Source organism: Sarcophilus harrisii, chromosome 3 (assembly GCF_902635505.1).
Source record: "Sarcophilus harrisii chromosome 3, mSarHar1.11, whole genome shotgun sequence".
Classification (NCBI taxonomy): Eukaryota; Metazoa; Chordata; class Mammalia; order Dasyuromorphia; family Dasyuridae; genus Sarcophilus; species Sarcophilus harrisii.
Genome location: NC_045428.1, coordinates 308642101 through 308669883, shown reverse-complemented (window position 1 = coordinate 308669883; position 27783 = coordinate 308642101). Strand labels below are relative to the sequence as shown.

Sequence of the window (27783 nt, the reverse complement as noted above, 5' to 3'; positions counted from 1 at the left end):
AGGAGAGGCGGGGTGCGTGGCGGGGGAAAGAAAGGACATCGCTTCCCCGATTCCGGGCAAGGGCTGGAAAAGCGTGCGGTACTCCAGGGGTGGTGGAAGTGGAAGACGCAGAGGGCGGTTCCCGGTAGTTTACTTTGGGAAAGGCTCACTTTGCCCTTTCCCCGCCCCCTCCCCCCCAGTTCCCTAGCCTCTGAGCGTGGGTTGGGGGACGAGGGGGCGGGAAATCGGAGGGTGGGGTGCGGGGTGGTGGTGGGAGGTGGAGAGTGAGCATGCGCTTGTTGGCAGTCAAGCCCAAAGGCTCGAGGAAAAGAACTCGCGCAGTCGAGCATGCGCATAAGGTAGCGAGTGGTTTTTTTTTTTTTTTTTTTTGGTGAAGGGGCGGAGGGATGGGAGAAGTGGAGCAGCTAGGTGGGGTGCGTGAACGCGCTCGTCTGTTTATCCAGTTTTCTGGGTAGATGTCCATAGCGCATGCGCAGGAGACTGGCGGCGGTGCGAGGTGGGCAGCGCGCATGTGCCGGGTAGGTCCGGGGCTGAGGGTGGGGGGGAGGGAGGAGGAAGAGAGAAAGAGGGGGCGGGGGCGCCTAGAGGAGAAGCAGGGGAAAAGGGAAGGGAAGGGACGGGGGAAGGGGGTGGGGGAAGGGTGCAGACTGCGCATGCGTGTGGGCGGTAGCGACGACGGCGGCGGGGGAGTCTCGGGGATGACCGTGGCTTTGCCCGTTGGGGTAACGGTCGTTGTCGCCGGCAAGGCCTGAGACACCTCTAAGCCCGTGAGATCCGTTGGGGCTGCCGCGGCCCGGGACAGACAAAGTCGGGGCGGCGTGTGGAGTTCAGGGGTGGCGGTGGCGGTGGTGTGTTGGGGGGAGGGGCTTGCGGCCGGGCCTTGCTGTGTGTGTGCGCTGGGCGGCGGCGGGGCCTGGCGGTGTGTGCTGGTGACCGCGGCGGCGGCCGAAAAGAAGCTGTAGCTGCAGAAGCGGGAGGTGGCGGCGGCTGTCCTCGTCGTGTTCTGAAGGCGGAGGGACTGGTGCCTGTGGCAGGGAGAAGATGGCGGGGCAGTGAGGGGGCGGCGCCTGCGCCTGGTGACCCCGGTGTGTGAGTGTGTTGGTGTGTGTATGTGTGTGTGCGTGCGTGTGTGAGAGAGGGGCGCCGCGGCCTGGCCCGGGCCTGTTAACCCGCCCCCATCCCGCCGCCTGCGACCCCAGCCCCTCCCCCCGAGGTGATTCCTGCGCACCCACGTTCCTTCCGCGAAAGCCGGGTGGTGGACGCCGGGGCCGGGGCCGAGAACCGGAATCAGCCCCGGGGCCCCGCGTCCGACATGGGGGAAGCGGCGGCGGGCCCCGCCAAGCACAGCGGCAGCGGCGGCAGCAGCGGCAGTGGCAGCGGCAGCGGCGGCGGCAGCGGCAGCGGCTACAGCAACAGCAACATCCGCCGCCACCGCTTGCAGTAGAAGTGTGGAAGCTGATGCATCTCCCGCCCGGCCTGGCGCTGTGATGGAGTAAGGGGTGCAGCCCGCAGAGAAACAGCCGTCCAGCTCCACACACACGCGCGCACCGGGTCGGGGGGCCTGGACTCCCCTCACCCCCGAGCCCTTCCCCCTCCCCCTTCCGCCGCCGCACCTTACCGGGGAGGAGGTTGGTAATAGCGGCGGGAGATGCTGCTGGAGCGAATCCCCACCGAGCTCCACTAAGGGAGCCTCCCCCGGCCGCACCGCGCACAGGAGCCGCTTCTCGGACTAGCTTGGGGCGGAGACCTCTCCCTCCTGCCGCTCCGGCTCCTGCACCGGAGGAACTCGAACACAGTTTTCTTTTTTGTCTGGAAGTCTCAGGGACTCAGGAGGAGGGGCGCCGGGGTCCCATGTGTGGGAGGATTTCTTCAGCTCCCGGAACTTGTACGGATTTAAGTTACTTCTTTGGGCAGAGGTTCAACTTTGTTTTCAAACGAATTCTTGCATCTTGGCCATTGTTCCTTGTCTGGTTACAGAGTTGGACCCGAACTTTCTTTTTAACCAGGAATCATCAGTGTCGAAGTGTCTGCAATGAACCCGGTGAATGCTACTGCTCTTTACATTTCAGCGAGCCGCCTAGTGCTCAACTACGACCCTGGGGATCCCAAGTCATTTACAGAAATTAATAGGCTCCTACCTTTCTTCAGACAATCCCTATCTTGCTGTGTTTGCGGTGAGACTTTTCTTTATTGCTCTTCAGTATAGCTTAATATTTTGAATTCTTTTCAAATGTATGAAACAGTAAAAACGAATTTAACAGTTTGGAAGTACAGTAGTTTACATAAGGGCCCAACCTGGTTTCTTTATTTTTGTAGTGTGTAAAGTAAGCATTCCGTCACAAAATGAGTATTTTTCTGAAACTTTAGAAATATGGTAATTTTAGTTAGCATATATGTGTGCTTTAAAGTTTGCATACAACAGACTAAGAAAATTTTTGTGTGGACCTCCTCGTTCAATCTAATTTTATTTCCTTTCAATTTTAGTTCCTTTTTTTCAGTAATTTAAAGAGGGACAAATATATGTTTTTATTCTGTATATGTTGCTTGTTAGATAATTCATTACCTTCTTGGTCACGTTTTAAACTACAGACTCTTACATTTTGAAAGGTTCTCAACTTATTTAAGTCCGTATAGGATTTTATAGTTGAAAAGACCTTTGAAACGATTTTACAAATAGTGAAACTGAGGTCCGCTGAAAATCACTTCACTTTCCATGTCGTCTTGTGTTTTGTTTGTGGGTAGTGGTGTGTTTGCTTCGGAGGAAATTTACGGAGGGTTTTTATACCTGTATTCTGTCACAAATGGCTCAAGATTTGCGAGTAAAGGAATGATCCAAGGAAGATAGATTATATAGAACAAACACCTTATCTTACTGATGAAGAAACAGGCCCAAAGAAGTCAAATGATTTATCCCAAAGTTGTACTTGACTTTAAGGCCTGTGTTCTTTCCAGGAGATCACATCACTTGGATGGTAATTTAATATTTGCTGTGGGTTTTTGTAGGGCTATTTTTTTCCATTTATCTTTTTGTAACATAATTACCCTTGGGCTATTTTGATTTATTGAAGATTTACTTTCGTTAAAGCTGATAAATTTTTGTACTTTGGGAAGGGCTTAGGGATCTGTTTTGGCAGTTGAAATGCTTCTAGGAAAAGAATTATCAGTGAAATATGCACATTATGAATCTACTTTAAAATTCTGTAGAGCCAAGCTAGTGGAGAATACCATTTTAGGGGAAAATAAAGTTAAACTTCATTTAATTTTATATTGAATTGATCAAGGTGACTAGTCAATACTTGAAGTATGGTCCTTTTGGCTTCTTCTGTCTTAAATAAGAGAAGACTTGCATGTATCATGACAAAATGGAAAAATATGTACCTGCAAGAGATTTCACTGTTAGTTTTTTATATGTACTTGCTTAAAACTTTGGTTCCTTACCTTTTGGGATCGATATTGGTTAGAAAAGGAAGATAGGCATAAAAAACATGAAAGTAAGCATCTCAGAATGATTAAACATCAGAATGAATGCTAGCCATTTCATCTTTTTGATGCAGGGCCTAATTTTCCTACTTGTAAAATTTGTATTGGATAAACTTTAATATCCCTTCCAATTCTAAAATAATGATTCTAGGCCTGGAGAGAACAGCTTAGCTGCAGGGTACCCAACTAATTTTTTTTTGCCAGAGGAGTTTCTTATCCTTTGTCCAAAGTCTTGAACTTAGGTGGGTAGAGAAGGTGAGAAACATTCAAACAGCTCACTCTTTTACCCTCACCCCAACAAAAGTACAGCCCCAATACTGGGACTTAGGAAACTGCAGATGAGAGGGAACTGATCAGGAAAGGTTTCTGTGGTTCTTGATCTGTCTTTGGATAGATCCCTATCTCACCCAATATTCATGAGTTTATTAATATAAACACTTTTCAGTAACTTTTTATCGATAATTAACTTTTTAATTAGATTTTTGTCTCACATAAGATAGTGGTACAAAGTTTTTTTCTGAAATAAATGATCTTGAAGATATATAGCCAAACTTTTTCTGAGGCTTTGTCATCCTTAATAACTCTGGCAACAGGAGGAAATTCTGCTCAACAATGAGTCTTTGTAGTTATTCTTTCATATGAAACTTTTTTGCCTGATTTCTTATGTGTGCTTCCTTTTTTCCCCTTGTGGTATCAAAAAGTAATTGGCATTCCCTTATCTATTTTTCAGCATAAAATTGCAACCATCTGGTTTTCTGTATCTCCTAGAATCAAACGTTCTTAATCTGGGTCATAAACTAAAAATTTTTTGACAAGTATGTTTCAATGTATTTGGTTTTATTTGCAATTCTATATATTTTTACTTACATTAAGACATAATCAGACTCCCTAAATCCATCCATGGCACAAAAAAGGTTAAAAACCCTTACTGTAAATAACACTTGAAAATCACCAAATGATTAGTTGTGATGGTTTTCTGGCACTATTTTACTTGAAGGCTTAAAAAAAAAAAATCTCTTTCCTACTTTGACTCTTTGGATCTTAAAACTAGAGCTAAAAGGGCTCTTAGAGGCTTTAACATCCAACTCTTTACAGTTGAAAAAACTATTCTGTATTCAGAAAACTGAATCCCTAAGAGGTAGTCAGATACAGGATTTGAACCCAGGTCTTTTTACTCTTTAGTCTTGTACCAGAATTGGGAACTCTTCCTTTGCTTCCCTTTTTTTTCCCCTTCCCATTGCTCCAATGGTCATTCTTTATATAGAGAAAACTTGTGATATCATGATCCTGAAAATTTATTTCGTGTTTTTTGAGAGACACGAGGGTAAATTTAAATTAATCTAATGTTAAAAGTAGGTTATAACATTTTATTGGACAAATATTTTTGAATTTCATATTATGCTTAATTAAATTGGGGATCCAGGTCTCTTAAATTCAGGCCTCATTCTTCCTTTCCTCCACCATATCTTCCCTCTAAACAAATCTCATTGTCTCTTTTCTCAACTATACCTAAATATGTCTTCTGTTTTCCAATTTTGCTTTTTGAAATACCTTCCTGTTATCTTTCCTTTTCAAAATCTTGAATACATAGCTCATTAACTCCTTGAAATTTTCCATTCCTGAACTTCCAAGATGGATAAAGATACTTTGTCTTATAGCACTCAGTAACAGAAATATAGCATTTAATACCTTGTATTTTAGTTGTTTTGGGTATCATCCTTTATTCCTTGTTTTTAAATCTTTACATGGACTGTAAGACTGAATACAATACCTTGAATATAGATGTATTAGGTTAGTGAGGGCAAATCTGGGATGAGTTGGAAAATGTGTGAAGTGTATCGGAAGTGGTTGAAACTTAAGAATAACTTGGCTTTTGATGTATTGGGTAAATAATACTTTTGCCATACATAACCAATTTCCAATTGAAATTGAATTAGTGTTAGCACTCTTCTTTGAAATATTTATAGCTGATTAATATTTTTTCCTAAATCCTTAAGTTTTTTTTTTTTTATTCTTACATTTTAAGAAGTTTAAATAGGACACTTGAGAGAAAAATTTTTTTAGATTGGTAGTATCTATGATCAAAGCAATATTGTCCTGGGTGCCCCTGGAATTTTCCTGTTCCTGCTCCAGAGCTAGAGGGGAGAAAAGTAAAAGGTATCAAAATACTGAATTTAGTGGCAAACTTAGATTCAATTCCTGTTGCTACATATGTGAATTTAGATTTTTCACTTCTCATCTGTAAAATGAAGGGGTTTAGGGGGGTAGTTTAGATCACTTGTTAAGTTCTAGAGTTTTGAAAAATTTTCATTAAATTTCTAATTTTTTATAAGTTGAAGTACATGATTAATTCCTATATGTGTCACATGGGAAAATAAGACAATCCCATGGGGAGTATAATTAGCATCCTTTGAAACATCAAGGTCAAAACTGATGTTGGAGAAAAAGTAGAAAAGTTTATTTTTCTCAAGCTCCAAGAAAGTTATATGCTTTTTTTTTTTTTTTTTGCTAGAATGTCAATATCAAAAAAGATAATGCATGTTAGAACTTTTTCAAAATTAAAAGCACTATATAGATGTTAAGTGTTATTATTGCCCGAAATATGTAATGAAAAATTTCTTAACTTTTTACTAAAACAGTTATCAAAGAGAAAATTTTTAAAGTAGAAAAATGGTATGTATGAAGTTCAGTGGAAAAAGCCCTAGATTGGAAGGCAGGAATTTTGGGTTCTAATCTTTGTATTGCCATTAAGTTATGTGTAAGTTATTGAACATTTCTAAATTTGAAGGTTTTTTATTTATAAAATTTTAGATTTTGTCTAGATGATCTGTCTCTTAAGGACCTTGCCAACTATAAAATGCTATGGACTTCCTGATCTTTTTCCACTGTCCTGCCCCATTTAAGAAGAAAATTTTGTGACTGATTCTACCACATCTAGTTCCTAGAAGTTTAGGAGTCATCCAGTTCATAATTCAAGCTTATTAAATAGTGACTTGCTTAAAGTCTTAGATTGAAGTCTGTTTAAAAGGTTGAGTTTTTTTATAAATTATGTAGAGGGAGGGAACTCTGGAGAAGCATACTTGAAACGTGGATGCTTATATTATAACAAGGTGTTAATTCAGTGGAATTGATGAGATTCTCTAGTTCACATATATACTTAGTACTTAATATGGTGATCTAATGGTTCTCTAGTTCACACATATTCAGTATGCTGTAATGATGTAATTGTACTGAGGTATATAAGGGCTGAGAAGGACTAGAAATGAGATAGTCCATCTTTGACCAGCCTACCAGCTGACAGTGATGGCTATCCTGCCTTCATCACTTCTCCACTAGACCAGGGATTCTGGCTGATCATGAGGTCCTCCAGAAAGCTAGCCTGAACATTACAAGTTATAAATACCAATATATAGGTAATTATTCTGCATCTTCTCTAATATTAGAGAGAAGTATCCTGGAGTCCTGAGAAATTAACTTAGGTAGGGCCATTCCTTATAATAACAACAGCATTTATATATATCACCTTCTATGTGCTGCACTTTACCTTATAGATATAGCATTTGATTCTCATAACAACCCTAGGAGGTAGGTATTATTATTATTTCCATTTTACATTTGTGGAAACTAATACAAACTGAAATTGAGTTTCCCCAGGTTCACACAACCAGCTAATAAGTCTGGTTTTGAACTCAGGTCTTACTGACTTTAGGCCCAGTGCTTCTATCCAAGCTGCCTTATATTTGAGGCAAGTCTGAGCTTAACTAGGCCAGAAGTCACTCACCAGTTGATTTCATCATGGGAATTAAGACCTGCTTTGTTTTTGATCTGGGCTGGTTAACCCCTTCTTTTGGCAGCATGGTCCAGCCTCTTTCCCTTGAGGACTCACCCACCAAAGTGGACTTTGACTTTACCAGTCTTAGTGTAGAAATCCGATCTGCATAGCACACTTCAATTCAGAACTTCCTAATTGCTTAAACTCTACAGCAACAAGTGTGTATTGCCATTCTCAGAATATACATTTTTATTGATATTTTAAAAAAAGAGTGGTTGTTATTTTTCTCCATCTCTTTCTCCAGCTTTTACTTTGTCCCAGAGTGCCATAACATGTAAGAAAGGGAGAAAAGGGAAAAAAAGGGAACAAACCAGATATTTGTGTAGAGGAACAGGAGGAAATATTGCCTTAGGCCTTTTTTGGTCAAATTTGTTCATTTCAGTTCAGAAGTGGTTTGCAGGTTTCATTATTGTCTTTCCTATTCACTTTGTTAATTAGAGTGTATATTTTCCTGGTTCTGTTTATGTTTAAAATTCATATAAGCATCACCATTATTATCTATTCATCATACCACAATTTGTTTAGCCATTTCCCAATCAATAGGCATCTGTTGTTTCCCCCCACCCCCCAGTTCTTTGCTGTCACAGAAAATGTTGCTATAAATATTTTGCTGTAATTACTCCTTTCTTTTTGTTATTGATTTCCTTGTCATTATGCCTCATAGGAAATCTGGAGATTGGGATTCTCAAGGATTCTTCATACCTCCAGTGCAAAGTGGATAGAGTACTTGGCTTAAAGTCAGGAAGTTCTGAAATTTAAATCTCTTCTCAGATACTGTCTAGCTGGGTGACCTTAAATAAGTTACTTAACTTGTGCCTGTCTCAGTTTTCTCACCTGTAAAAAAATCAACAATAACAGTACCTATCTTAACAAAATTGTGAGGATCAAATGAGATATTTGGAAAAAGTGTTAAGCTCAGCATTTAGCATCAAATAGGCACTTAATAAATGTTTCTCTTCCTCTTCCTTTTAGGTCAAAAGAAATGGATCTTTTAGTAATTTCCTTGCACAATTCCAGATTGCTTTCTAGAATAGCTGTACCAATTCACAGCTCTATCATCAATGCATTAGTGTAACTATTATGCACATTTCCTTCATCATTGACTATTCCCAGTCTCCTGTTGGGTATCCCATGAAAACTCGGGTTGTATTTGCATTTCTCTTATTAGTGATTTAGGGCATTCATTTATTCATATAGTTGCTTATAACTTTACATTTCTTTTGACAAATATTGGCTCATTTTTGACTCATTTATTGGAAAATTTGTTTAATGCAATCTCTTAGTAGAAATATATTTTATTTAATTATCCTTTACATCCTTAATTTAATTTGAAATTTGCTTGCTGTATTCGCCAGATGTACTTACATTTTTTCCCTAGAATCACAGTTATAGCTTTTAAAAAAGCATTAAAATGTTTAGATTGAATTAAAATGTGAAGCATCATTTATTTTTGAATACTTTAAAGTCTAAGTTAAGAAATTGGGCAAATTATAGTAGAGTAAAAGCTTGATTATTCTAATAAATTGACAGTAGACCTATTTGGAGTAAATGTTAATTGTCTTGACTTCTCAGTAAGCATTTATCAAGCACCTAGTATGTGCTAGTCATAAAAGCATAAAAATATCAATGTAACTTCTTTAGGAAGTTAACATTCTACTGTGGCAGTTAAGGTAAATAAAGAATGGATTTTTATATGTATGTGTATTATACATATATTATATCTATATAAATAATGATTTTGTAGTATATGCTACCAACTAGGAGGAATCAGGAAAAATTTGAAAGAGATGTAGCTTGAACTGAGGGAGCTTGGGTTTCCAAAAGATAGAGGGTGAAGAGGTAGGAAATTCCAGATGTGGGTAAATAGTCTGTGTATGCAAAGGCAACTAGGAGGAATAATGGATAGAGTCCTGGGCCTGGAATTGGGAAGACCTGAGTTCAAATTCAGCCTTAGGTACATATTAGCTGTGTGATCCTAGGCAAGTCATTTAACCTCTGACTGCCTTATTCCAGATGGCAAGCCATCAAAGTATCTTTGTGAAGAAAACCCCATGGACAGTATTGGTATGCTGTGGTCCACAGGGTCATGAAGAGTTGGACATGACTAGACAAAAGCAAGCAAAGAAGTGGTACAAGTATAAGGAAGATAGAGCATGAAGTGAGGGGAAAAGGGGGGCAGGGTTAAATAACTAATCTACCTCTCAGGATAGAGCCAGATGGTGAAGAGCAGTACATTTGCAGGAGAGAAGTTAGCACTTTATCATGGCTGCTGTAAGGAATTTCCTGAATCTTCTTTAACAGGAGTGACTTGTTCAAATCTGTTTTTTAGGAATTACTCAGTTTGTCAATTTATCGAGATGATGGAGATGAAAGTATAAGTTTCTTGAGGTTAGGGATTGCTTTGCTTTTTCTTTTTTGAGTTTGAAGAGGGCAAGGATTATCTTTTGCTTTTCTTTGCATTGCCTGGATTTAGCACTGTTCCTGGACCACCATAGGCGTAATAAATATGTGCTGGTTATTGATTACTTAATAAATGCTGGTTGAATGGTTAATACAGGTGGGAATGTCTGGTAGGTAGCTGGAGATTTGAGATGTTTAGATTTGGGATGAAATGAAGCTGGTGCTTCTTTTAGCTTAGGGCATTCATGTTCACAAATTGGAAGAATTTTATAGAAGTTGAATCAGTTGAGAAGGAACTACAAGATTTCACTGTTTATTTTTGGCAGAAAGCATTAAGATATATAATTCCTGTCCTCCAGGGTAGTATATACATATATACCTATATGCATATAGCTTCAGAGATGAATAGATGTTTGATTAGAATTGGTCTTCCTTCTGTTTGGAAGCTGATGGAAAGGCTACAGAATGATAAATTAGTTGTATTGTGGAGGGCCCTGGATGTCTAGATAAGTAATTTATATTTTATTTTGCAGAACTATGAGAGACTATTGAAGTTAAAGATATGACAGACAAGATTTAATTTGATTGTGAAGTACTGAATGAATTGGAGTGGGGAAAGACTTTAAGGCAGAAAAATAATTTAGGTTTTGTTATTAAGCAGGAAGCATTTTTATGAAATTGATTTTTACTGGCTCTATGCTGGGGTGTGAAATAGAGGTTCTGGGCTAGGTATTAGTTAAAGGAATGAGGAAACAATTTTTGAGGAAGAATTGACAAGACTTTCAAAAGTAATTAAATGTTATAGACAAGGAATTAGACAGAATTAAAGATGACAAAGTTTTATAACTAAGTGAAAAATGTCCCTAAAAGCAACAGAAGCAGTGTTTGGGGAAAGAAGCCGTGCTTGAGGAAATGGGGAAAAAAGATTGATTTTGGTTTTGTGAAATGATGGCTATCCAACTAGTTCAGACTCTTTTGGCAGTCTAATCAAATTTGTATGCATAAAATAAAATACATTAAGAATACAAAGGAAACTATTGAAATATAGTTCTTTTAAAAAAAACAAAAAAAGCACGAAACCAACCCATGAACCCTAAGTTAAGAACTTCATTCCAGTACCAATATGCCTTGAGTTAAAATACTGGTTTTTACCCTATTTTTTGATCTTCATTTGTAAAACTGATGATTTTAGATTAAATTGGAGATTGCAGGATTGCCCTACTACATGTTTTTGTTTTGGCTGGGAGCTAAGAATGGTTTTTACATTAAAAAAAAAAAAAGCATTCTAATTAAAAATGTAAAAACCATTCTTAACTATAGGCAGTGCAAAAGAAGTTTCCAGTCCGGATATATTGCCTCTAAGGGTTTCTTTTATCTCTTGCTCTTATTCTTTTGTGACACTGGTGTTTAGGGGTGAGCACAAAGTTGGAGACGTTTATTTGGAAATCATCATAGGTTAGTATTATTGAAGCTATACTGTGACTTGCTCATATAGAACAAAAGATTACAAAGTTGTTTCTTCACAGTTCTTGTGAGAAGTGGGTACTGCAAATAATATTATTCATATTTTGTAGATGCTTAAAAAACTAAGGCACTGTGATTTGCCAATTTTTATTCATTTGTTAAAGTCTGAGAGGAGTTGAACACAAGTTTCTTGACTTCTGAATGAGTGCTCTTCCCTAGTTCATGTTCAGTTCCTGAGAGGGGTGGAGATGGTGAAGACCTAATTTTGGTATATGCCTACTATTTCAGTGCAGGAAAATGAAGCTAACAAAGGAAATTGGAGGTAGCGATCCTATTCTAGTGACAAAAGAGATGGTATAATATCAAAGAAGCCAGAAGTGGAGAGTTATTCAGGGACAAAGTATTCAACATATGAGAAGCTGTAGAGAGACTAAGGAGAATAAGGACTGAAAGACAAATAGTATTTAATGATTAATACTTTCTATTACCTTTTTAGAGTGCAATTTCAGTAAAATGGTGGGAGCAGTCATTTTTCTTTGTGAAGACTTCATTTTTCTGGTTGCTTTTTACCAATTTAGCCAAGTCAGGTGACCTGAGAGATACCAAGAACTGTTGCTGTTGGGGGAGGGAGATGCAAGATGAATTTGGCCAGTGTCCCAGGATATTGAGAGTGATATGTGGTATATTTTGTTGAGTCCCTGTAAATATTTGAATGAACTGAGTATTGAGAAACAGAACTGTGTGAGAAAATGTATATAATGTGGTAAGTGACAGTAGCTTGAAAAAAAATAGTGGTTAGAAAATGATTTTATGTAAGGAAACTAGTTTTCAATTTAAAAAAACTTCTTGAAATTATTTTATGTTCTGTTTAACATGTTATACAAAATTTGCATAGTTATTGCTTTGCTTTGTTGTAGACCTTTGGCTGATTTCTGTCCTTTCCTCTCCTGTCATTCTTTGGACTTGTCAGAGTATTCATCATTTTCATTTTATCTTGTGATTGTACAATATTGGCATCTGTTGGTTTTTAACTATTTTGACTACTTTTTTAGTCTGTCTTATGTTCTTTTATCAGTATATTTCTAAGGGCTCCATTTTCAGCTCCCTACAGTTAACCTTTTGGTTGATTGTCTGTTTCTGTGAATCATCATTTATACTGTGACCTTTAGTTTGTTTTCTTTCTTTCTTACATCTTTATTTTGACTTGATTTTTTTTTAAAAATTAAATTGTATTTATTTTTAATTAGTAAAACCTACCACCTTTTGCTCCAGTTGAAGAAAGAAACAGAAAACTCCTGCATAAATATATAGTCAAACAAAAATGACTGTATTGGCTAGGTCAACGCCGAAAAAAAATTCATTTTGCATTGGGTCTTCTGTTTTTCTAATAGGAAGGGTGGTAGGTAACATGTTTCACCATTAGTATTCTGGAATCATAGTTGGTCATTACACTGATCAGAGTACTATCTAAGTTTTTCAAAGTTGTTTGTCTTCATAATATTGTTCTCATTGTATAAATTATTCTTCTGGTTCTGCTGATTTTAACTGTGTCAATTCACATAATTCTTTCAGGGTTTCTCTGAAACTATCCCATACATCATTTCTTACAATATTGTAATATTCCATTGCCTTAATATACTGTAATTTGTTCAGCCATTCCCCAATTGTTAGAAATCCCAGTTTCCAGTTCTTTGCAATCCACAAAAAGAGCAGTAAATATTTTTTTACATTCTTAATTTAGAGTTTGTTTTGCTTAGGTTTTATCCCTCCCTTAACTTATCCTCTGTCTTATGATCTTTTCCTTTCTTTTTTCCTCTATTCCCTTATTTTGCATGTGGGTTGTTTGTTTGTTTGTTTGTTTGAACAGGTTAAAGAAATTGAGATTCTTAATCCTAACTCTTTTTCCTCCTCAGCCTGCTGCCCTATCATTTCCTCCTCATTTTTTATTTCTACTTGAATCCCCAAATTATGAGAGTTAATTTCTCCCACCTTTCCTTTATCTTTTCCCTTTCCTTTCTTTTAAAAACTGACATATTAAAAACATTCCCTGACCCTCTTCTCTTATTCCTTTATTTTTCTTTATGAGGTAAATGTTTTGAGTAGACATATTTTCTCCTCATATTAGAATGAAAGCAGTTCATACTGTTTGTCCCTTAGTGCTTGTTTGTATTTATTTACCTTTTCATATTTCTCTTGGCTCCTGTGTTTGTCTTTCAGAGTTTCTATTCAGTTTTGGTCTTTTCATCAAAAATACTTCGAAGTCCTCTATTCCATTATAATTCCATTTTTTTCTCTCTGTAGGAATATATGCAAATTTTTTGGGTAAGCTATTGCTTGTTATAAGTTTATATTGGTCACCATTTGGAATATTATGTTCTATACTCTCTTAATAGAGTGGAAGCTGCTAAATTTTGTATAATTCTGACTTGGGCTTTTTGATACTTGAATTCTGATTGCTTGCAGTATTTTTTTGATGTAGAACTTCTAGATTTCAACTCTTATGTTCCTAGGAATTTTATTTTAGAATTTCTTTGAGATAGTGATTTGAATTCTTTTTGGGTTTCAGTTTCCTATAGGAGATCTGGGCAGTTTTCTTTAAAGATTTTTTGAAATGTAATGCCTCTTCTTTTGATTGTAGGTTTTAGATAATCCAATGATTCTTAAATTCTTTTTCTTTGATCTCTTTTTTAGGTCAGCTATTTCTGACTAAAAAAACTTTACATTTTCTTCTGTTTAGTCATTAACTTATGTTTGGGCTGTTCTAATTTTCATTGGGCAAAGTTTGATTCTCTTGTGCCAAACTGTTAATTACCTTTACAATTCTTTCTAGCTCTCATTTCTTTTTCTTCTCCCGCCCTCCCCCCCCCCCATTTCATTTTAAACTTTTAAAAATTCTTGCTTCGTCTTTTTCAGTAATTCTAGCTGAATTTGTGCCCGTGCTGTGTTATTCTTTAAGGCATTGCTTGTAATTTGTTTTTTTTTTTGGCACCAGTCTTTTCTAGCTTTGTCATAGGTGTCCCGGTTATCATAAGGATTCTTTATGTTGAGATACTTTTGTTGTTTCTTCTTCTAGCTTATTTCCTGACTTCTCAGATAATCCTGTTGCTGCTTCTTTGGGGTATTGAGTCTTGTCTGTACTTCTGTATTTTAGAGGTAATTTGGTCGGGGGACCTGAAATCTTCTTTGCTTCCAAAGTGTTCTGATTCAGGGCAAAATCTGATAAAGTCACCTGGAAAACCCTGCTAATTCAGTAACAGAACTGCAACTTGAGAGTGGGTAGTTAAGAACAGAATTCCCAGATGGTACCTATTCTTTATGTCCCTCTGTGCTAGATCTGGGACCACCTCTTGCCATGCTACACAATCTTTGCCTTAGCTAGAGTGGAATTTTCTAGATCTGTTTGAAGGAGTGTTAAAGGGGGGGAGGGAAGGAGAGAGACAGTGTGAGAAAGAGGAAAAAGAAAAAGAAGCTTGTTCTACTTCCTCCCTACTTTGTCCTCTCTCCTCATTTTATATGTTTCAATAGTTGCTCAGTTTGCCATAAGTCATCTTTAATTTTTCCATGTAATAATTTGCTGCATTATCTCATTTTATCCTCACATCACAACAGAAGAAGAAATTGAGGCAAACAGGTCAAGGGACTTTCCTAGGGTCATGCAGTTAGTAAGTGTTTGAGACTGAATTTGAACTCAGGTCTTCCTGACTCCAGGTCCAGTGCTCTGTTCATTTCACTATCTAACTCCCTCCCTTCAAAACATTTCTTTAATTCTACTTAATTGAAACTAATAAAGTTTTTAATTAATGCATATCTGACCACTTCCTGTCATTTTTTCTTCTAACTTAATGCTGAATGTTGTAAACAGTGGTGTTTCCTTTTATCTCTGCCCAAACCATCGAAATACAGCAATCTTGAATTTCCTCAGAGTAAAGGATAAAGATTAAGTTTCTGACCCTTTTAGCTATCTGTAATGCTTTTGTTTTCTCAGTCATTTTTGTATGTAGTGAATTGTTCATTTGAACATTGCTTATCAGCCATTATCTACTAAAATTCTCCTATGATAACATGCTGTTAAAATTTGGTTGAAAACAAAATTCAGGATTCCTTTTATATAGTTTTGCATTATTTCCTAATTAAGTTCATAAGCTCATGAATACAATAATTTTATGTCTAACATCAGCAATGATATCTTTATGTATTTTTAATACATAGTAGCTGCCTAGTGACCACTAGTTGGTGCTGTGGTAAAATGTTGGGCTTGGATTCAGGAAGATGTGAATTTGAATGTGCCCTTTATGTTGTGTGACATTGAATAAATCATTTGATCTGTTTGCTTCAGTTTCCTCCACTATAAAATTGGGATAAAAATAGCAGCTATCTTGCATGGTGGTTGTGAGTTATTTGTTTAAAAAAAAAATAAAGGCATTTAAGGCTATCAACATCTGGCATAAATAATAATTATTACTTCTAGAGCAACAACAGGATAGTGACCTGTTCAAGGTCCCAAAGGAGGTATGAAGCAGAGCCAAGATTCAAGTCCCTTTGTCTTCATCTTTTCTTTCCCCTCTTCTATAAAACTACATCAAGACTTTCTGGGCATTCTGTGTAATAAAGCCCTTTTAGTATGTCAGTGACTGAAATTGAAATATTGTCTTGTGTTGCATTCTGTTTTAATTATGTAGAATTTTGATGAAGATGTAGTCAAGTCGAACATTTAGGATAGAAATCCAGTACAATGAATGTGCGGTTATGGAATCAGAGGACTTGGGTTCAAACTTGGACTTAATCCTGTAAAACTAGGGAAGTCATTCTCCTTGCACATTGGTTTTGTCATCTGTAAAAGAAAGCGCTTATACATGATGACATCTGAGATCCTTACCAGTTCTGTCTCTGTGATTTCCATCATGATAAATAAGTGAATAAAAACATCATTTAAACTAAGTTATTATGTTTTCCTAAGGTGTAAGTTTCAGGGACTAGGTTTATTTTCTATACTGGTGGCAATTGAACATAGTATAGTATTCATTTGATCTTTTGCACTTTGCTGATAGAAAATAAATTTGGTATTAAAATTTTTGATTAATTTCAATGCTAAAAACAGTCATTTTCAGAAAAAATAATACTGAGTAAATGATAACTTATGCATTTCCTAAGATAGGTTGAAAATACGTCCAAATTTTAAGTTTGATTCTTTTAGAATGTTATTGTTCTGAAACTTTTGATACTTGGCTGTTTTTTTTTTTTTTTTTTTTTTTTTTTTTTTTGGTTGACAACAGCTGTAGCTGTGATGCCAGTAACTTATGGCTATTTGCTTCTCTTCCCTCCTCCTGTACTCATATATTTGATATTTTTTAAAACCATCAACTAGCACAGTGCTTCATATATAATAAGCATTTAAATGTTGATTGATGACTAGGATGAATTTAGAACTGCATTTCTTAGTTGTGAGGAATTTAAAGAATCACAGATATTTAAAAGACCTTAGAGAGGTTATTTAGTCTTCACTTTCTTCCCGGTACTAAAAAGAAAAATCATATTTAAAAATGTTGCGATGGATAGCTCATTACTTAAGGCAGCATGTTTCATTAATGATTAAAAATTTCTTATATGAAAATGAAGTGTCTTCAGAAATTTTGAAGATAATTGTCATATATACCTGTTGATTTTTAGATGAAATATTTTTTATTAATTCACACATCATATAAATATTTTCCAGTGTACTTATTCTGTCTGCCTGTTCTTAAATAAAACATTGAAGTAAAGAGCCCTAAATCTACGGTATTACTCTGGGTATGATATGGTCACTGCAGAGTACCATAGGAGTGTCATTTTTCATGATAAAATGGACACTACATGCATTAATGCAGTTTAAAATTGCATTGAAGTATTTTTTAGCAGTGACATCATATGGTGACTTATTTTAAGTTTATGGTTAATACCTTCTGGTTCTTTTTACATGAAATTTTTTTTTACACTTTCAATAGTATTTTATTTTCCAAATATATGTAGAGATTCATTCATTCAACATTTGTTTTTGTAAGATTTTGTGTTCCAAATTTTTCTCCCTACCTCCTTTACTCCCCGTCCAGACAGATATGTGCAAAGTACAATTTTTTAAATATAAATTTCTATATTTGTCATATTGTGCAAGAAAAATCGGACCAAAAGGGGATAAAAACCATGAGAAGGAAAACAAAAAGTGAAAACACTATGCTTTGATCCATATTCGTTCTCTACTGTTATATGACGTTTTCTAAGTTAGATGTCCCTATATTTATGTGCTTTAGTTTTTGAGCCTAAATTCAGGATTTCACATTTATTTCTGTTTATTTTTTTCTAGCTTTGGACTATTCTTTAATTCATTTAAAAAAATCTTTAACATCTACTGTATATAAAGAAGTATGTAATAGGTGCTGAAGGAGTTATAATATTGAATGAGGCAATTCCTGACCTTATGGTGCTCAGTATTTAATATTGAGGTAAGACTCCAGTGTTGCTAGTTGATAATAAAGTAACATGTAAATGCATGATAGAAGTGTTTTAAAAAAATGCTACAGTGAGCTCTGTTGGGGAAAAAGGTATAGTTACTGATTTGAGGAAGGAGTAAAGAGTATTCAAGAAAGGTTCATAGAAGATGTGCATTAATTCAAGTTTTGCTTTTAAAACGTGATTAGAAGTTCACTGGGGAAAGGAGGGAAGTGAGGACATTCCAGGAAGAATTTAGTTAAGTAATCTGAATATCTTGGATATGGTAAAGTGCAGAGTACTGGTGGATCATAGCCCAGTTTGGAATTTAGAGTACCTTGAGGTATGACTGTAAATGATGACATATAAGATTGTGGAGAGCAAGAGTTGGAAAGTCATTCAGTTTGAAGATACTAAAGACTTTTGAGCAAAAGATTGATGTGACCATATTTTTGTATAAGGAAAATTATGAAGCCCAATAAATTGGAGGGAAGAGAGTGTAAAGGTAAAAATACTTGTTAGAAGTTGTAGTAGTCTTTGTACCAGGTTTTGACAGTGCGAATGCAATGGAAAGCACAAGTATAAGATAGATTTGAAAATAAGAGTAATTGAACTTCTTTTCCTCTTTGATGTAGTGAAGGCGTATGAAGAATTAAGAGATAGCATTAAAAGCATGGGAAAAAGGATGAATGGTGGTTCACTAGAGGGAAATAGTGATATCATAAGGTGAATAATTTTAGAGAAAGTTTATCTTCCTTGGACATTTTGAGTTTGGGAATACATTTATTATTTGGAAAGATGTTTTGTAGACAGAATTGTGGAACTTGGAAAAACTCCAGGATAGTTTTCTTTTAGATTTTAAGAAAGGTCAAAGTTAAAATCATAGATTTGGAAATTTGGATAGAGGTAATAGTAGAAGAGGATATAGAGAAAACATGGATGAGGATCAGAGAAGCCTTACCCACATAAGGAGTCAGGAAAAAATGAGAAATCCAGTGCAGGAGATTGAATGGTATAAGGTATGGTGAAAACTTAGATTAATATAAGTCAGCAGAGAAAGGACAACATAAAAAAAGATATATTCTGTAGGAGTATCATACTGTTGAGAGGTAAAAGATGTCCAGTGTGAAGATCGTGTATTTTTAAATCAGCAGGAGTCAGGAATTCAGGTTAGGGGAAAATCGTCAGTCTTTATTCTCATTGAAGAAGGATCGCAGGTGGAAGAGAATCAGCGATAGCAATGTGTGTAGCTGAGTCAAGAAGCTAGCTAGACCAGCAGCCACACAACCAGCAGCCAGGAGTCTCGAACCCAGGCCCAATCTCCCCCAGCTTCTCTTCCTGTCTCTCTCTGCCTCCACCCACCAAAATCGTCATTTCCTATACAACACATCAGGACTTGCACAGAGAGTGGGCAGGGACCATTCTTTATCCAATCATGTATATTAATTAAGAGTATAGCCCAATTACTATTTAGCCTCACGTACTTGGGACCTCAGTGCATCAACTCAAACCTCAGCCCATTACAGTCCAGGACTGATGGGCATTTGATTTGGTGATGAGGATATAGAATCTTTGAAGAATAATTGCAGTAGAAGGGAAGGGGCAATAGACAGATTGAGAAGTACTTGATTGGCTCTACAATGATATATTTTGATTCTTTTATGCCTAGCCCTCAAAAATTCACCTGCATATTTAATGACAGACAAAGCTCTCCTGTGTTACCAGAAACCTGAATTTTATTTAAAAAATTTTAAGATGGTAATTAGTTAGCATGAAACCCTATGATAACACCATTCAAACATTTTCCAAATTGAAATCCTTTTATTAATCAGTACTTATAGGGTATTATGATTTACTTGCTGTGTCATTCAACTCTTTTTTTCTGTCTTGCTTACAAATATATGAGGAATTTAAGTAAATATTTTGTGTTAATCTTAGTTATGCAATCTGATCTTCCAATCAAACTTCAAAGGCCAATGGCTTATTTTGGCATAACTTGTTTATAGTGAATCTGTATATTTTCTTAGGGGGGTTACTTTTTATAAAAAAAAATCTTTTAAATTAACAAATGGTTTCTCTCCTACTTTGCTCCATTCCCATGGGGGAAAGGAAAAGGAAAAACAAAATGCTTGTAAAAAATGTAGTCAGGCAAAAAATATTCCCCCATGACATGGCCATGTCAAAAATGTATTTTATATCTTAAATATATTACTTCTCTTTTAAAGAGATGGTTGTTATACTTAATCATCAGTACTCTGGAATATGGTTAATTGGAGTTCTTAAGACTTTCATAGTTTATCTTTACATTGTTGTTATTGTATCAATATCCTATTTTTTCTCATTTCGTTTTGCATCAATTTACACAAATCTTCCCAGGTTCTTTTGAAGCCATCCCTTTTTGTCATTTCTGATGGTATTATAAAGTTTCATTACTTTATATATTCAGGCTTTCTCAAATTGATGTGCCCTCATTTAATTTCTTGACCGCTACAAAAAGAGCAGCTATATTTGTATTTTTGTACATTTGGGATCCTTTTCCTTTTTCTTTGACCTTTTTGGAGTATAGATCTAGAGTGATATCACTGTCAAAGGATAACGCTCAGTTTAGGAATTTAGGACATAGTTTCAGATTGCTTTTTCAGTATGACCAATTTCCCAACCTATATTGATTTGCCTATTTTTCTGCAGCTCTTTAAACATTTGTCATTTTCCTTGTTAGTCAACTTTGCATAACTGAGGAGTGTAAGATTTGCTTTAATTTGCATTTCTCTAATTGTACCATTTTTCTTTTGACTAATAATAGCTTGGCTTTCTTTTTAAATTTGCTTATTTGTATTCTTTGATTCTTCATGGAGTAAGAAACATTCTTTGGGCAGCTGGGAAATAGCTCATATTATATAAATTTTGGATCAGTTCTTAAAACCAACCTTAGAAATATCTTAGAAATGAATTCTGTATCAGAGAAAGAAGCTGTAAAGATATTTTTTTCCCTGGTTAAATGTTTTCCTTTATTTTAACTGATCAACCTACACTCTATAACCTATACTCTATTTTTTAAAATCTAATTTTTTTTCAATTATATAGATCCATCTTTTCTTCCTCTTTTCCTGAACCTTTTTCCTTCAGATTGAAAAACAAAAAGAAAAACTAAATCCTTATAACAGATAGACAAAATGAATCCTTTTCTATGTTCTCCAAACATGTATTTCTCAATCTGTACCTGTATTCATAACATCTCTGTTGGGAGGTGTGGGTAGAATGTTTCATCATAAACTTTTTGTGTTTGATTGGTCATTTCTTTGACAAGAGTGTTAAAAACATCCCTGCTTTCTTTTAAGGGAGAAGAGAATGGTGTGAGAGAGGAGTGTGTTTAGTATCATTGTTATAGATTTGATGAAATCAGCTTTTGAGTTCCTGCCCCCTTCTCTTGTCCAGAAATCAACCACAATTTTTAATTTTGATAATTCGTGCTTTTTGTCTTTTTGAAATCCACTCTTCACATTGGGTTTGGCTTAGTGAGATTTAACCCCTCTCTTATTTCTCTCATTCTATTTCTCTTTTCCCTCTTACTCCCAGTTTTGTATTTGCATTTTCTTCCTTCTTTTGACCAGGCCTGATGTAATGAAAGGTTTGGATGTTGTCTTCTTTTCTCTACCTTTTGTTCTGTTTTTCACCCCACCTGCCTGGGTTAATTTTTTTGACCTTTCTGCTCTCCCCTTTCTCTCTAATATACAGAGGCAATTAGTGGCCCAGTAAATAGAGTGCTGGGTCTAGAATCATCAAGACCCCAGTTTAAATCCAGCTTCAGATACTTAGATAATTCTGTGATCCTGGGCAAGTCATTTCATTTATTTCTGCCTGTTTTCTCAGTTGTAAAATGGGGATCATAATACACCTATCTCTCAGGGTTGTGAGGAACAAATGAGGTCATGTTTGTAAAAAAAAGCAGTTATTAAGCATAGTACCTGGCACATAGGAAAAATAGAAATATTTTTTCTCTTATTATTGCTAAATAGAAACAAAGTAAAGCTGTTTCTTTGAAAATGAGTAAAAGTGGGTATAATTCAATTTTCCTTGAGTGACCTTAAGTCTTTTAACCCTCTCTGTGTCTCGTTTCCTCATTAATAAATGGAGTGATTGAAATGACATCTTAAATTTTCTATTCCAATTGATGATTCTAGAGGTCAGAGGTTAGTGAAGTCAGAAGGAGCCATGCAGAGAGCTAGAGGTGGTGCATTGGCATCTAGTTGTCACAGTAGATAGAGTGCTGGATGTAGCACCAGAATGACCTCTTCAAATTTGACCTCAGACATTTTTAATTGGGTGGTCCTAGGCAAGTCGTCTTCTTTTTATTTATTTTTTTTTTTTGATGAGGCATTTGGGGGTTAAGCGATTTGCCCAAGGTGTCACATCTAGGAAGGAAAATTGGTAAGGTATTTTAAGCAATATAAAATTTCTTGAAATTTTGAAACCATGGGAAGAAAATGTTTTGAAAAAATAAAAAATCTTGGGAAAATACTGAAATAATAAAACTTTTAAAAACATTATTACCAGCTCTAGTCATAGGCTTAATTTTAGAACTGAATGGAACCATAGAAATAAACTAATATATATAATTCAGGTACCTAATTTCAAAGACAAGGAAACAGACCCCAAGTTACTTTGATCAGGCACATATTATAGCATCATGCTTGGTAGATAACTGAATTACACATTTATAATAAACTTTTGTCAAAAAATTTTTGCACACACAGCAGAGCAGTTATATAAACACATTTTTCATCCTTCCATTTTTTACCATTTTTTACTTCTTTTGAAAGAAGTAAACAAAAAATTCTATATATTATTTTCAGAACTTCTGAACTTTATCCTGTTTTCTTTTTTTTTTTTTCCTGAAGCAATTGGTGTTAACATATTTAATAATGGCATTCTCTTTTTGAAAAAATAAAACCACCACTGTTCTTAACACTGGTCCTTTTTTTTTTTTTAATTTTTAATTTTTAATTTTTTTAATTTTTTTTATTTAATAGCCTTTTATTTACAGGATATATACATAGGTAACTTTACAGCATTAACAATTGCCAAACCTCTTGTTCCAATTTTTCACCTCTTACCCCCCCACCCCCTCCCCTAAATGTCAGGATGACCAGTAGATGTTAAAATATATTAAAATATAACTTAGATACACAGTAAGTATACATGACCAAAACATTATTTTGCTTAACACTGGTCCTTAACCTCCTTTCCCCTCCCTCTCCCCCATTAAAAATTGAGAAATAAAATATTCTTTTGACAAATGAGCATAATCAAGCAGCTTGAATTTACAGTGGCTAAGTCTTAAAATAAGTCTTTCTGTTTCTGAAGTCTATCATTTCTTTGTTAAGAGGTGGGTAACTTGCTTTATAGGTCCTCTAAAAATACGGTTGGTCATTGTAGAGCTTTTTGGTCTTTGAAAGTTGTTTTTTTTTTTACTGTGTTGTCCCTTTTACACTTTGTTCTGCTTGTTTCCTTCTGTCAGTTTATATTACCTATGATTCTCTGATTTTTTTTTCTTTTATTAAAGTGCTTTAATCTTCCATTATATTCATATTGAAAAATTTCTTCAATCATTCCTTACTTGTCTGAGAGGTCTTTTTTTAAGACAAAGCTTCTAAAGCTGTGGATCCCAATCCCTTTTAGGGTTGCATAACTGAATATGGGGGGTTGCAACAAAAGTCGGTAAAAGATTTCTAAGGCAATGACTAGAAATTCAAAATCAAATGCGTAATGAATCCGAGGTGTTTTCTAGCAGAGGTTGCTTGTGTTGCATTGGCGACATTGCAGCCTTGATGTTTTGAACATACAATATGTGTATTTTATACTGTGCATGCATGAACACTGCCAGAAACATCTTGGCTGAGATTTAAGACAGGGCCATGTAAAAATTGGCAGAAAGGGGTCACAAGTGGAAAAAGTTTGAGAAGCTCTTTTCTAAGTGTAGGACGTTGGATTCTATTTATTTTTGTTCTTTTTCCTCTTTTTTATCCTGTAATCTATTTTCAAATATGTTTGTCTTTTGTTAAAAATGGAACAAATCGTTTAATTATGAGACATTTACACAGAATTATTATGCTTTCTGCACTTAGTGTTTACCATAATTTTAAATGTAGAAAATTTATTTTCAAAAATGTGAACTGTGGAGAAGTAAACCTCTCAAACTCATCGAATATGCTATTGTAATTTTTTTTTTTAATCTTATCACCAGCACTTTCTGCTTTGCTTTTAGTTTTAAGTTTTAGCATTGTTTTAGATTTGTGAAAACTGACAACTTGCTTAGATAAATCATTTGGCACTCTTTTTTCCCCCCTCAGTTATTTTATTTTTCCAAATTTTCAACATTCATTTTTGTAAGATTTCATGTGTTTAAATTTTTTCTCTCCCCCTTCCTTGCTAACCACCTATCTTCAAGACAGCAAGCAATGTGATACAGGTTAAATATGTACAATTCTTTTAAACATATTTATTTATTTGTCATATTATACTTTTTATATTTAGGGGTAGGTATTTCTAAACTTTAAATGTTTCTTTCATATGCTGCAGAAAGTTGAGGAATTTCAATAAGGTAAGGAATTTGAGGGTGTGTTGTGTAAAAGCCTTGGCATCATGTTGCCAAAAGTTTATTATTGGCAGAATCTTAGACTCTTCCTGAATCAAACACTGAATAATTTTGCAGAATTTTAAAGTTTCTTTCCAACATCTCCCAACTTTGTAATTCATTCAGTCAATATATTAGTCGTGTTATTACTTACGTTTCTGTTTTTTTTTTTTAAAAGATAAATTGGTGTCCCACTTTCAGTCCATTTAGAACATACTCTTATTATTAAAAGTCATTAATAAGAATCCCATAAGCAAAGAATTTCCTTTCCCAGGGAAAATGGCATTTCTGCATTTAATTCTTAAGAGATCAGTAGCTGCATTTTGCTCTTAATTCTTTTTCTTTTCTTAATATTTACTTTTATACCATAGATTTACTAAAATTATCAAAAATAGTGGGTTTTCAGTTCCAATTGTTCAGTAATGTAGCTAGAGAAAACTATGGGAAATAAGTGTGAACCACAACATAGCATTTTTATTCTTTCTGTTATTGTTTGCTTACATTTTGTTTTCCTTCTCAGATTTTTTTTCTTTCTAGATCAGGTTTTTCTTGTACAGGAAGATAATTGTATAAATATGTATACATATATTGGATTTAACATATACTTTAACATATTTAACATGTATTGGACAACCTGCCATCTTGGGAGGGGGTGGGGAGAAGGAGGGGAAAAATTGGGACAGAAGGTTTTGCAAGGGTCAATTTTGAAAAGTTACCCATGCATATGTTTTGTAAATAAAAAGCTATAATAATAATAATAAAATAAAAATAGTGGGTTTTATCTAGAGCTTTTGCAAAGGAATGTCTGATAAAAAGGTCATTGTGATTTTAATGCTGAGAAATAGATTTCAGCATCTTCAGGAAGTTGCATAGTTTAACTCACAGCATCTTTAATTATAGCATTCCTTTTATGCATTTTGCTATTTCCAGATCTTTAGTATCAATTTTTGGGGAGATGGTCTTGTTTTTAGTAAAATTGGAAAGTATAATTACTTCTAAATCTCATGGTTTTGTATGACAAGAGTTTTTGTGATTGTGTTGCTTTTTTTTTTTTTAATTTTTTTCTTAAAATCTTGAGTAATTTTACCTTTTATTAAAATTTCCCTATAGATCTTTTATGTGAGTGTGCACCCTGTTGATACTACTTTTTAAAGAAACACTTTTAGTGGGGTGTGTGGCAATAATAGATATATCTATTGTGATCTCTTGTGATGCTTTGATGTTCTTTGCATTGTCTTTTGGCAAAGCATATACTTCACTGTGAGGATACCCATTCTGTTTGAGTATGTAGACAGACTTAGCAGAATCTATTCTCTCCTTTGTCAAGGATTCTTTGAAAACATACCTTTTGTCATTTCTTATGTTGCTGTAACATTAAATTATATTTCTGTATACCAGTTTGTCTGGCCATTTCCCATTTGATAGGCACCCCCTTAGATTCCAATCTCATCCCTTTCCTTATTTCCTTCTTTGCCTTTTAAGATTTGGAAATTTTGTTTTCCCTATATTTATTCACTTTCTAGTAATACCTTCTTAATTCATCCCCCCCCCCCCCCGAGTTTGTGTTTAATTTTCCTTTCTCTGATCTGATAAGAGGTTTATCTGATGCTGGTTTCTCCTACTCCTGAATTTGTGTACTCTTGTAACTCAGTTATGAAAAATGGCAAGTTCTATTTCTTTCCTCCTTTCTGTACCAGTGTATTCCTTCTTTTACATTTGGAACAGAAGGAATCCATCCCAAACTCTGTTTTCCTATTTTTAAGTTCTTCAGTTCCCTTTGAGGACTTTTAAGATTCTTAAAAGATACTTTGTTCTTCTCCCTCTTTATAATGTTAAAAATACCTCTTTTAGTCTTTTAAGTTGCTCAAATAAATTTATTTTATTTTTCGAGGTTGCTCTTTAACTCTTGTGTTATTGTTTCAAAGTTCTTACTCGGCCTTGGTCTTTTCATCAGAAAACTTGGAAATATTCCTTTCCCTGAAAAGTTATTATTTTTTTTTTTCACCTTTTGGATTATACTCATACTTGGCTTTCTTGGAGGATGTTATTATTGTCTTGCTTGGTTTCTCTTGGTTTTTGAAATATTTTCTAAAATCTCCTTTTGACTATAGTAGAAGCTGCTAGGTCTTTTGTAATGTTGACTGTAGTTCCTTGATGTTTGAACCCTATATTGGATACGTGTGCAATGTATTGTTTTTTGACATGATAATATTGCATTTTGGCTTTGATGTTTCTGGGACTTTTCCATTTTGGACTTCCCTCTAACACTGATCTGTGCAATATTTAGGTGCAGTTCTTGAAAGATAAATTTTCCTCCCCTAAAACCATGCTTTTAATGGTGTTCAGTAATTTTTTATTTTTTTATTTTAACTTTTTAAAAGGGCTTTATTATTTCCCCTTAAGACAAAAGAAGGGGAAAAAAACAACCAACTGATTATTACATTATGCAGTAACACCTTTGTACCTTTTATCTCCATAAAGGGATGGGTTTGGGATATTCTTTCATAACTCTTCATCTTGCTTGATTATTTGTAGCTTTGTAATTGACTATAAGTGAATAATACATTCACTTTGAATTTTTGTGTGTAGTTCCTTCTATTTACATTATAGTTACTACATATATTGTTTCTGTGATTCTGCTTACTTCACTTTGCATCCATTCATACAGATCTTTTCATGCTTTTCTGTATTCATGTACATTTCAAGTATAATAAGCCATTAAATCCATGTATCACAGATTGTTTAGGCAATCCCCAATTGATGGGTTTTTGCTTTGTTTCCAAATCTTTGCCTTTTACAAAAAAGGTGGTGCTATGATATATTTTGGTGCATGTGGAAACTATCTCCCCCTCCTCCCCCCAATTTTTTGATTTCATTCTAATGTTTATTTTATTTTTCCAAATATGTAAAGATAATTTTCAAATTAATTTCTTTAAGATTGTGTTGCAAATTTTTTGTCCACCCTCCTTCCCATAAGACTGTCTTAATCAAGACAGAGTAAGCAATCCTGTATAGGTTAAACATCTACAATCCTTCTAAACATTTTCACATTTGTCATGTTGTACAATAAAAATCAGACGAAAATGGAGAAAAACCATTAGAAAGAAAAATCAAACAAACAAAAAGGTGAAAATACTATGCTTCAATTCACATTGAATCTCCATAGTTTTCTCCCTTGTTGCGGATGGCATTTCCATTTCATCTATTGGAATTGTTCTGGATTCACTACATTGCTAAGAAGAACTAAGTCCATCATAGTTGATCATCATATAATCTTGCTGTTATGTTATTAGGTACAGTGTATTCACTTCACTCAGCATCAGTTCATGTGTAAGTTTTTCCAGGTTTTTCTAAAATCAGCTTGCTCATCATTTCATACATTTTAATATTTCTTGAAATGTCAGGGAGTCACTGATTTCTTTTTGTGTTTTCTGGCTTTTAGGACTTTGTTATTTGGGTAGGATTTACCACTGACTAGGAAATGGCTAAAGAAAATAAACATAATGGAATG

The 27783-nt window shown here is 35.3% G+C and overlaps 1 protein-coding gene across 2 annotated transcripts in view; it reads left to right on the top strand.

The window, feature by feature from the left end:
- Nucleotides 1–471: 471 nt before the first annotated feature.
- MSL2 (MSL complex subunit 2) overlaps nt 472–27783 on the top strand; it is a 39084-nt gene continuing 11772 nt past the window's right edge. Inside the window, exon 1 of one of the 2 annotated variants that reach the window (XM_031959781.1) lies at nt 472–518. Coding sequence is in view for 1 of the 2 variants with exons in the window: in XM_003763712.4 (XP_003763760.1) it covers nt 2033–2174 (142 nt within the window). In the remaining variant the exon portion in view is untranslated. Of the gene's footprint in view, nt 519–683; nt 2175–27783 lie in introns of those variants that run through there. The other variant, XM_003763712.4, reaches the window with a different exon arrangement.